Source organism: Lepidochelys kempii, chromosome 1 (genome assembly GCF_965140285.1).
Source record: "Lepidochelys kempii isolate rLepKem1 chromosome 1, rLepKem1.hap1, whole genome shotgun sequence".
In the NCBI taxonomy this organism is placed as follows: Eukaryota; Metazoa; Chordata; order Testudines; family Cheloniidae; genus Lepidochelys; species Lepidochelys kempii.
The window spans coordinates 12637116-12649437 of NC_136380.1; the positions used below are offsets into that span (position 1 = coordinate 12637116).

The 12322-nt window shown below is 44.5% G+C and overlaps 1 protein-coding gene across 3 annotated transcripts in view; it reads left to right on the forward strand.

Moving 5' to 3' along the window:
• The window catches only part of RAB6A (RAB6A, member RAS oncogene family), a 99410-nt gene that overhangs the window by 50049 nt on the left and 37039 nt on the right, over window positions 1-12322 (forward strand). For all 3 annotated transcript variants that reach the window (XR_012157631.2, XM_073334607.2, XM_073334597.2), the window contains exon 2: window positions 8556-8614. Coding sequence is in view for 2 of the 3 variants with exons in the window: in XM_073334607.2 (XP_073190708.1) it covers window positions 8556-8614 (59 nt within the window). In the remaining variant the exon portion in view is untranslated. The remainder of the gene's footprint in view (window positions 1-8555; window positions 8615-12322) is intronic.

Below are 12322 nucleotides of genomic sequence, written 5' to 3' on the forward strand. Positions count from 1 at the left end.
TGTGCCCCATGCTACAGAGGAAGGTGAAAAACCTCCAGGGCCTCTTCCAATCTGCCCTGGAGGAAAATTCCTTCCCGACCCCAAATATGGCAATCAGCTGAACCATGAGCATATGGGCAAGATTCACCAGCCAGATACCCAGGAAAGAATTCTCTGTAGTAACTCAGATCCCATCTAACATCCCATCACAGGCCATTGGGCCTATTTACCATGAATGTTTAAAGATCAATTAATTGCCAAAATCATGTTATCCCATCATACCATCTCCTCCATAAACATATTGAGTTTAATCTTGAAGCCAGATAGGTCTTTTGCCCCCACTGCTTTCCTTGGAAGGCTATTCCAAAACTTCATTCCTCTGATGGTTAGAAACCTTTGTCTAATTTCAAGTCTAAACTTCCTGATGACCAGTTTATATCCATTTGTTCTTGTGTCCACATTGGTACTGAGCTTAAATAATTCCTCTCCCTCTCCGGTATTTATCCCTCTGATATATTTATAGAGAGCAGTCATATCTCCCCTCAGCCTTCTTTTAGTTAGGCCAAACAAGCCAAGCTCTTTGAGTCTCCTTTCATAAGACAGGTTTTCCATTCCTCGGATCATCCTAGTAGCCCTTCTCTGTACTTGTTCCAGTTTGAATTCATCCTTCTTAAACATGGGAGACCAGAACTGCACACAGTATTCCAGATGAGGTCTGACCAGTGCCTTGTATAACGGTACTAAAACCTCCTTATCTCTACTGGAAATACCTCGCCTGATGTATCCCAAGACCGCATTAGCTTTTTTCACGGCCATATCGCATTATCGGGTCATAGTCATCCTGTGATCAACCAATACTCCAAGGTCCTTCTCCTCCTCCGTTACTTCTAATTGATGCGTCCCCAGCTTATAACTAAAATTCTTGTTCTTAATCCCTAAATGCATGACCTTACACTTCTCACTATTAAATTTCATCCTATTACTATTACTCCAGTTTACAAGGTCATAGACTGTAATCAAGTCACAGCTCACTCCTTTTGACAAGCTTAACTGATCTGAGCTCTTTAAGTCTCTCAGTATAATGCATTTTTTCCAGCCCGTAATCACTTCTGTGGCTCTTTCCTGCATTCTCTCCTATTTTTCAATATCCCTTTTAAAAAGTGGACACCAGAACTCGTGTGTATGTGTGTATGTATGTATTACTATATGTAGTTATTCCACTATCTGTCTCACCGGTGCCATACACCTCCCTTCTCTTACTCACTACTCCCCTGTCTATATACATCCAAGGATGGCATTAGCCCTTTTTGCCACAGCATTGCACTGGAAGCTTGTGTTGTCCCCGAAGTCCTTTTTTATCTTAACGTGAATGCAGTGCCTTGTTAAGAGGCAGGCTAAGGTGTCTGAAAAGTTGTTGGTTGGCTGTCTTGTAGCCTAGAGGAGAACGTGGACTATAATAGAGCCTGCCAATGCTGCTTTAAATGTGTGAACTTGCCACTTAATGAGGCTTTTGAGTCTGATTGCGCTAACATAAGGTATTTTTCCTCCATTTGCCGATGGAGACATGGCCAAAGACTCACCGCCTGACTCGTTTTCTGCTTTCTTCTGGATGCATTTCTCTCTGGGTTCCTTCATATTTCCAACCAAATTTCTGGATGTTGACCTTGTGTGTTGGTCTCTAGGCAGCGAGCCTCCCAGCCCGGATCACCAGACTCAGGCTAGTGGGGCTTGTGATAACGCTCTAACACGAGCTGTGTGGACAGCTCTTTGAAGTTGTGGGGTGGGCTGGAGCTCAGGGGCTGAAGTCTGAGGGTAGTGGGGGAGGGAGCTTTTGAGCCTGAAATGCAACTCCAAAGCACCATCTACACAGCTATTTTTAAAGTGCCAGTACAAGCCCGGCAAACCTGAGGCCTTGTCCACACTACCGAGTTTTGTTGACAAAAGTTATGCCGATGATCAAAAGGAGTTATAATTACATCACTAGTGCATATTCACCCTACGCTCCCTCTGTTGGCAGAGCACATCCACATTTGGTGCTTTATCATTGATAGTGAGAGCAGTGCATTATGGGTAGCTATCCCACTGTGCTACTCGCCACCTTCTGCAGCTAGGCATTGTGGGAAGGTATGTGGACTCAGTGTCCCATGATGTTTTTTTCTGTCTCAGTATTCCAGGGGCTTCCAACTCGTTTCGTGTCATTTTTCAACAGCCCCTGTTTACTGTGCGCCCACCATCTCTTTCTGAAAGGATGAATCCAGCACTGTTATGAACACATCATGGCCGGTCATGCAGTATATCATTAATTCCCAATCTGAACAGGAATCAGAGTTCCCTGGCCTGTTGTATGCCATGGAAAGAAACAACACCAGATTACTTTTGGCATTCACAAAGCAGCTGCACGTGGTGGACTGTCGCTTTTGGACTCAGGAAACAAGTACTCAGTGCTAGGATTGCATAGTTATGCAGGTCTGGGATGCCGAGCAGTGGCTGCAGAACTTTCGGATGCAGAAAGCCACCTTCCTGGAATTGTTTGGGGAGCTCGCCACAGAAAGCCACCTTCCTGGAATTGTTTGGGGAGCTCGCCACAGCACAATGGCACAAGGACACCAGAATGAGAGTTGCCCTCTCAGTGGAGAAGCGCATGGCGATCCCCGTGTGGAAACTGACCAATCCAGACTGCTACCACTTGGTTGTGAATCAGTTTGGAGCTGGAAAGTCGACCCGGGGGCTTCGTTAATGCAAGTGTGCAGGGCCATTAATCACATCCTGCTATGAAAGACTGTGACTCTTTGACATGTCCATGAAATAGTGGATGGCTTTGCGGCAATGGGATTCCCTAACTGTAGAAGGGCGATAGAATATTCCAATTTTGTCCTCGGACCATCTTGTAATGGAGTACACCAGTAGAAAGTGGTACTTCTCTATGGCATTGCAGGCGCTTGTGGATCATCGTGGGCTTTTCACTGACATCAGCGCAGGGTGGTCTGAGAAGGTGCATTATGCACACATCTTCAGAAACACTGGCTTATACAGAAAACCACAAGCAGGGATTTTCTTTCCAAACTAGAAGATTCCAATGGGGGATGTTGAAATGCCCATAGTGATCCTGGGAGATCCGAGCAGCATCAACTAAAAAAAAAAAAATCACTTACCAGGGTTCTTCTCTTGTGTCATGCACACCAGAGACGAACTGCTGGGTCTGGCTAGACTTCTCCGGAGTGGAAACGAGATCCTGACTCACTGCACCAATGACTACCCTGCCCTGTTCTCTACATTGTCCTCCAACTCAACATCCTTAGCCACAACTTTGCCCTTGGGGTTGCGTCCACTGTCTTCCGCCTCCGGTCCCACCTAAGTATCCATGGGGCTCTTGGCAGTGGAGGTGGCATCACTGCCTAGGATAGCATCCAGCTCCTTATAGAAGCAGCAGGTCTTCAGCACAGCACCAGAGCAACGGTTTGCCTCCCTTGCCTTCTGGTATGTCTGCTTCAGTTCCTTTATCTTTGTTTGGCACTGCGCTGTGTTCTGTTTGTAGGAATTGAAGTTCTTGCAGCTGGAGCACAGCTGGGACTGGACAGCCTGTTCCCCGTATACTCAGCAGATCCAACAACTCAGCTGTGGTCCAAATGGGAGAGCGTTTGCTGCTTGGAACCGCCATGATCACCTGGGAAAATGCAATATGAGTTCTTCATGCCGAGCAAAACATGAAGTGGAATTTCAAAAATTCCCAGGCCTTTAAAGTGGGAGACATAGATGCCTGTGTACCTGGATGCAGGGCAGTGGAGTTTGAACTGCTGACTAGAGTGGTCAGGATGGGCATTATGGGACACCTCCTGGAGGCTATTTACAGCGACAAAACCAAGCGTGGTGTCTACACCGATGCTTTGTTGATCTAACTGTGTCGCAAAAGGCTCTGCGCCTCTCGTCGAGATGGTTTTATTTTGTCAACAAAAGTCTGTAGTGTAAACTAGACCTGTGTCTATCCAACTGGGAAGCTCGCCGCCACAGGCAGTTAAGACTTATATCCTGAGTCTGTCTGGCACAGCTATTACACTGCTCCATCTAGTGGGGCAAGGATTTTTATTGTCTGTCCGTCCGTCCCTCCCCCCCCCCCCATTTTGACAGAGATGATCATTTTAGAAGTCTTTTCCCTTTGTTGATGGCTTTGCTGTCTATATTCAGCTTTGATTCTCCTCCCCCAAAAACATATTGTCATGAAACAGAACGTTGTTTAAAATCAGTCCTGTTTCAGGTGCTGTAAGTCAAGTGTATGTTCAGTAGAGACTGACATGGTTCTGATCCTGAACTGTAAAGTGAGATAGAAGTGAAAATGGAACTTGAATTACTGTGACGTAAGGGCAAAAGCAAACTGAACTCTGGCTCCATGGCCCTCCCTCTGTGTAAGGTGAATGAACAATAATCAACTTGCTAAAAAGGCCATATCTACACTACAGACGCCACAGCAGCATAGTTACGGTGCCATGGCTATGCTGCTGTAACCCTATAGTGTAGATGTGGACTACAGCAACGGAAGAGGTTTCCTGTGCTGTAGGAACTCCACCTTTCTGAATGACAGGAGCTAGGTCAGTGGAAGCATTCTTCATTGACCTTGCTATGTCTGCACTGGGGGTTATGTTGGCACAGCTATGGTGCTCAGGAGTGTGGATTTTTCCACATCCCTGAACACAGCACCTATGTCAACCTAAGTTTTAAGTGTAGACTAGACCAGACCACTAGCTGTGGGATCTGGCCTGTCTTCACATCCTTCTCAAGCCACTATATTTAAGTTCAACCAACCCCAACCCCCCTCCCCCCGCCCCGTTTTCATGCCTAGTTAAATGTCAGTATAAAGCTTGGGCCTGCCTGAGACCACGTCTCTCCCTGTGTGACAGCACCGTAGCGGTGATCAGGGTGGAGTTTTTAGGTTTTGTTTAACTCCTTTCCCCTATCTTAGTATACTGGGGAAATGAATTAACCAACATGTAACGTTGTTAATCACTATTTAGTACTTGGTGTGGAGTCGTGTGTAAAAGCATATGAGGTGGTCTAAATGGTGTGAAACATGTTGACTGAAACCTATCTCCTTTTCCTGGTGTAGGCTGAGGCCTGGTCTACACCAAAATATTAGCTTGACCTAGCTACATCATTCAAGGCTGTGAGGAATTTCACACCCTGTGTTACATAGTTAGGTTGGTCTAACGCCCACTGTACTTGCAGCTAGGTCGACGGAAGAATTAAGAAGTGGATTGACCATATCAAAAGGAAAAGAACCCTTCCATCGATGTAGGAAGTGTCTGTGCTGCAGTAGCTCTGCTGCAGTGCCGTAGCTTGGCAGCTGTAGGGTAGATACACCCAAAGCCTTTGATAGCAAGGGACTGCTGGCAAGACAGCTTCCATGAGTGGCCTTTGGCTCTTGGTGTGGAATAGCCAGTTTGAATTCCAGGGCATTCCTCAAGGCCCACCTATAATCTTTTGTGAGCTTGGGTTATCCAGGGCCATTCTGAGGTGAGAAAAATGTTTTTGTTTTTGTTTTTTTTGCTGTTTCTTTGCCTTTTGGCTTGTGATGGAGGGCATGGGGAAGTTGCCTTATACAGGCTCTGTTCCAAATATTGTAGGAATGGTTCTTTGAAATGTGTGTTAAGCCTATACAGCTTCAGGGTGGGTGCCTGTTTATATAAATCCAAACCCATGAATTTCAAAATCTGAGGCTCACCGATCCCACTGGCTCTATAATTTAAGAGAAAGTGCGGATACTGTTGGTTCCAATCACTTAGCTCTCACTTCTACCTAGACTCTTAAAGCAAGTTTGCACTTAGAAATGTGATATTTTCATAGTCGTGGAATTAAAACTGTAAACAGTCGGTATCAAGCCTAACCTGATTCGGTAACTATTGATTCATTTTGTAAGGAGAACCTTTTTTCCCTTAAAGAAAAAGAAGAGTCTTTGAACTGAAGTGCATCCAAATTACCAGTACGTAGGTTGAAATAGTTTCAATTCAAATTAAACCCAACAGCAATCACCTTTTCTCTCCCCTGCACCTGCTGTTTGATGCTGGAAAGGTAGTTTAAATGAGGGTGTAGGGAGATATGGCAAGTGATAAGAAGGAGAACCTTCCTGTCTGGTGGATCTGTATTTTCAGCAGAGATTGCTTCCAAGAGATCCAGAAGTACAGGAGAGGAGTTCTAGAAGCTCGTGCTGGCAGCCTGCTGGCATGTTTTGAAGTACCTGCAGTGTATGCTTCACTGGGCATGATGATTGGTAGTCCTGTTGTCGATCCTTTCAGTGCTCTGTCATAGTAAGATGGATTTGCTCTTGGTGGTGCAGGGAGATACAGATTGACCTCACTGTACCTCAGGACTCCCGAGAGAACCAGCTCAGTGGTAGTTACCTGCCCACTCTCAGAATTTCCATTGGGGACTCTGTAAATTACTCATAGAGGTGCAGTGAGGATTTGTTAAGTCAGCTCTTCTCCTGAGTTTCTTGGCCAGATCCACTGCTCCCATTCTTTGAGCTATGCAAGCACCCTTATGGAGGGAAGGTGCTGTTCTGTTTTGTTGCATCCTTCTGATACACCTTCAACTAGTGGCACTGCACCAGGGTCTACATCAGCATAGATGCTGGAGTGAATCATGCGACAAAGTTAATCTGAGACTTGCAGTGTCTAGATCTGTGACTGACCACTGCTTTGTGTTCACTCTGCACCACATCTCCCTGTTCGACATACTTGTATTCTGTTGCGTAGGGTTCCCAGGACAAATCTGAATAAATGTGGGACTACCTCTGCTCTATCTCAGATGCTTGCTGCCTAAAGCTATACATTGAAGGGAATATTTGTTACATCTTTACAAAGGCAGCCTTCGAACTTCTTGTGAAATTTGATTATGCTTACAGAGTGGAAGCATTTATGTATTCATGGAGAAAGTCGCATCTGGACTCAAGGGCTCTGTCTCAAAGGCTCCTTGTTGGAAGCTGCAGATTTCATTTCTTATAGCAGAGCTGGATTCAAAAGGAAGCAATGGTGAAATTCATGGACGCTGGAAATAGAATCAAATGCTCTGTTGGGGTGGCCTTAGAGAGCCCTTGTTTGTAGAAGTTTGGGCCAATGTTGTCAAAAAGACAAGTGATTCATGGTCCTTTTTCATGGTCTCCCCAGTCCCCACCCCCACTTTCTGGAAGGCTACATGCTACTGCTTGTGGGGGGCATCTGGTGGTTCTCAGTGCCGCCGGAACAGAGAAGCTCTGGCTATTGCTGAAGTCTACAGCCCTGTGCAAGTTGAGCTGCCACATCTTCAGCTGCGTTGTGTGGGTGGGTAGCGTGGAGGTAATGCAGCTCTCCCTTTTTGTCTGTTCTGCACCACCTGAACTAGCCTATATGGAAATCACTGCACTGGTTCTTATGGAAGGCCCTATGGCAGTGTGGAGTACAACAGAGAAGCATAGTGCATGGCAGTTGCTTAGCACTAGAAGTACAGTGCAAGGATTTTAAAATGCCAGACTGTGATGAGGCACAAGAAGGGATTTGGTTTCACCAGCCTCACACTCCTCCTCTTCTATTTTCTTACTGACTCCTTTAGTCTAAACTGGCTCAGAAATAAGAGCAAGTGGTGGACTAGGTAGAAAAGGAGTTTGAGTCAGGTCACTTGTGTCCTCATCCCAGCTTAGCCACTGACATGTCACTCAGAAGCTAGCTGCCTTAGTGTGCCTGATTTACAATGGGTATGTTACTTCTTACCTGCCTCAGGGAGACATAAACTTTTGACAGAGTGCTTTGAAATCTCTGATAAATGCTAACGAAGCACACAGTACTAATAAACATAGTGATGGAGATCCATTAACAATGGCATGATACAGGATCTAAGATATTAGGTGATCTACCTCTCCTACCAATTCTGAAATGCAGCCACCATCAGATGGAATGTGGGAGCTATTTAACACTGCACATACCTGCATATGCTGCAAGGGGTAATACATGTGTTGTCTGCAAGGGTGGATCGAAGCTGATGTGGTGGTGAGGAGTATAAAGTAGATTCTGTCCAGGCGTTCTGTGGGCAGGGGGCCTGCCAACTTTAGTGCATTTCCATCCTGTCTTGTGGTAGTGACTACTAGTTATGTCAGGTGCATGTGTAGTGTGAGTTAATGGAGATCAGAGGTAAAATTTTCAAAAGTAAGGCCCAGATACACAAAGATGTTTAGGCTCCTAACTCCCATTGAAATCTAGCTAGGAACCGAAATACCTTTGTGGATCTGGGCCTAAGACACTTTTGAGAATGCGCACAATTGGCTAAATTTTAAAATCAAACACAATAATTTGAAATTAATGTTGTAGTTGGATCTGTTATGTTTGCTTTTTTTGTGTGCATTTAACTTTAATTTCTTAAATATCTGAATGGCTTTCAGAAAAATGGTAGTGACTCTTGCAACAATTACATCAACTGAGTTCCTTTTTACCCTTGGCCAGTTTAATTACATAGTATTGATTGATGGAACACCAGTTAAAACTGGAATGCAGTGTTTGGTCACTTGTTCTAATTTCACACTAAAAACTGTTCCTTGAACCTGTTTTTCTGTTTTCTAGTGGGGAAGACCTCCTTGATCACCAGGTTCATGTATGACAGCTTTGACAACACCTATCAGGTAATAGAATCAATCTCAGCATTTTATGGCCCCAATCTTGTCAAACTGTTTTTCACGTGAGGCCTCTACTTGACTCTAGTGAGTGAGGGTTTGCTGATCAGCCAGTATCCTAAATATATTTATTTGGTTTTAAAGCTTTAAACTTATAAAAATACACCCCACCCCACCATTGACTTCTTCATATAACATGGGAATTTGCATTGTAGCTGACCAATGGGCAGGTGATCCCTCCGCTTTGAAGCGGAAAGCCAGTCTCCTTGAGAAGTGGCTGTTCTCAACTATTGGGATAGCTCTGCCATTCCCTTCCTTGCTTGTTGCCAAAACTTCATGGACCTTATTCACCCCTAACGTAACTCCTAGTGATGGTCATGGAAATACAGCAGGAGTGACTCTGGAACGTACTGATGTGAGTGGAGTTACCACCAGAAACTTGGAACCATGTTTGCTGGCGCAAGACTGGGAAGAAAGCTGTTCCACAATGGACTCCTGGCTTGGGCACACCGTGGGACTCGAGGGTCTGTGGAGCATAGAGGGGAGAAATGAGTAGTTCGTTGTTTAAAAAATGTGTGTCTCGCTCCTGCTATCTAAGCAGAGCTCTGTGTAGCTCAAAAGCTTGTTTCTCTCTCTCTCTCCAACAGAAGTTTTATTACCTCCCCAAACTTGTCTCTAATATTCTGGGACCAACATGGCTACTGCACCACTGTATAAAACTATTAAGGGCAGGTCCAGGCATAGTTCTCTCATGTCCCACCTCGGGTTTGAACTGGCAGCATGGTTTCTGACTGCTGGCAACAGGAGGCTGTAATAGTGGTTGCTGCTATTTACTCTGTTCAGCTCTGTAGAGCCAACACAGCTGTGTGTTAGCTGGATTCTATTCTGACTACATAAGCAAACCATGTTCTGGTTGACTCATGAGCCAGGAAGAACCCAGTTCTCACATTCTAGCTTGATCTTGCAAGGCAGCTACAAAAACCGTTGTTTTTTTCATAAGTGGAGCATGTTTGCTCTGGCAGCCATCAATCATGAAACCAAATGCCACTGTTACAGAGCCCCTTCTTGAAACAAATCTGCATTATGTTACTTATTTACAGTCCCATCTCACCCATCACATGCTAAGCACTTTCCAAACAGACAGTCCCTGTCCTGAAGACCAGTCCTCTATATTTATATTTTTTAAAAACCCAGTACAGCACTTAAACTTGTAAAAGCATTTTTGGGAGATTCTGTCATACCCTTTCCTCCTTATTAATGGTTTCTTTCCTGTCTCTCCATAGTTCCCCATCACTGCTGCTAGGCAAGTCGGACAGAACTAAATGCAAGTTCCCATTAAATCAGCAGTGTTAGCAAAGCTGCTGTGGTCTAGGGTGACTACAGTACACATTAGCCTCTCCTGGGAGTAAACATCCTTGCAGATTCTGCCCACAGTAATTACATGGACATGTTAAAGCAGTGCTTTTATTTAATCATCTCTCTTTCCAACAGTACTTTTTTCTTTCAGTTCTATTTTTTTCTCTGTGGACTCTGTGTCCTAGTTTTACTTGGAGAGCTTTGACCCTCAAACTTTATGTTAATGCAGCTGTCTCCATGGGAAGATGTCTGATGTAATAAACTGATTGCAAAATGAATGAGTGGGACTTAGTTAGAGAAATCTTGGGGGCTTATCAAATAATCAGCTTCAATTTACCTGTCACTGATGTGTGCCTAGCTTTGTACTTGTATGGCACCATTCACCTGAGGATGTTTAGTTTTACAAACATGATCATGTCTCAGAGGCTGGGAAATATTATTCCAGAGTTTACATAACAGGAAGGGGGGATAAAGTTCCACCAGGTTAAGTGACTTGACCAGGATCGCACAGCAAGTCAATGGCAGAGCCAGAACCCAGATTCCCTGCAGCCCAGTACCAAGTTCTGAATAGCTGAGCCCTGTCAAAAGTCCAGTACCGTACCTTGAACTGTGTTTGGCTAATTTTAGCTATAGGTAGGTTGACAGATGATCTTATCTTCTGGTGCCTTTTGACAAATTTGGGTGCACTCTTTATTTCTGAAAGCTTCCACAACCAATCACTAGAGCCATATTTGTCGGGTTCAGTTATAAATAGGAAGCTTGTGTTTGATAAAATATTCCTTGCTTTGTGTGGGTTTTTTATTCCCAAGTTGCCAAGTAAGAGGCGGGCTGCTGTTGCTCATCGGTTATTAATAAGCTGCTTTCAGGAAAGCAGCAGTTGTGCAGACATACAAATCAGCAGAGGGTTCCCTGCTGTGTGTTTTGGGGGGCGGGGGTGTAGGACACATGAGAAATGAAATGTGACGTTTGGCAAAGTATGTTCATAACAGGAATGGAACCCTTTGCCTGCAGGTGGGGTTGGGAGAGGCTGCATTGTAGATATTATGCAGTGCTGGAGAGCAAGGAAAGGCCAGCAAGGACAGAGGCCCCAAATTACCTGCCACACTTTTAAACAGCTGAGTAGCAACTTACTGACCACTTGCTCTTCTGTTTTCATGCTCTCTCTGTATATGGCCTTTCTAAAAACACATGCGGTAGCTCAACCACAAGATATGGGCTTGATACAACAATTACTGAGTGAAAGTTCTCTGACTATTATGCACAAGCTCATACAGAAAAATGATAAAAGGCAAACATGCCATACCCCCATGGGCAACACTTGTCACAAAATGATCACTCCATAGCTGACTTCTCAGTCCTCATCCTCAAAGGAAACCTGCACAACATCTCCAAAGGACAAGCTGGGAGTTTAAATTCAGAAATTTGCTAGTCACTAAAAATCATGGTCTCAATAAAGACACTGGATTTATGGCTGATTACAACAATCTATAACCCACTAACCCCCCTTTTTTATCCTATGACTGTAGAGGTGTTAACGGGCTACTGTACTTTGAATGGTCTCTTAGAGTGTGTTAACTACTTTCGCTAAGTAATCTGTACCAATTTGTATTTAGCTGTGACACTCTGAATACATTTCCCAGACATGAAGAAGTCCTCTGTGTAGCTTGAAAGCTTGTCTCTCTCACTAGTAGAAGTTGGCCTAATAAAAGACATTAGTTCACCCCCTTGTCTCCGTTATGCAAGAGAGCAGACTAGAGGATTGTAATGACCCCTTCTGGCTTTAAAATCTATGATTCTGTAAGCTGTAAAAATGGAGGGAGGATGGTCTTGTGGTAAAGGTACTTGCTTGGGACTCAGGAGATCCAGGCTCAATTCCTGCTCTGCCACAAACTCCCTCTCTTACCTTGGGCAAGTCACTTGTCTTCTGTCCATTCCCAATCTATACAATAGGGCAATGTTATTATCCCCATCTCACAGGGGTGTTGAGGATAAATACTTGGATACTATGGTGAGGGGGCCATATAAAGATCTAGACAGATACTTGCAGTGGATGGAGCACTTTGTTCCATTTAGGTCCACCTGCCTCCTTTAAATTTGCATTTGTGCCTCACAATGTATCTCTTGCCTACAGAACCTGTAACTACTTGCTTCTGTTGGTTCCACATATTAACAACTGTATGTGTGAAGAAATGGTACCCAAACTTCCCTAATTCTTACTCTACTTTAGCTTAATTTCATGCCCACTTATTCTTGTATCTGACAGTAAACTTTAATAGGCTTATAGCATCCTTCTTACTTCAAGTCCGCTAATCCGCACTTCAGGTTTTCCCATCTCTGTGCAGCTGGGGACAGAACCAGAGC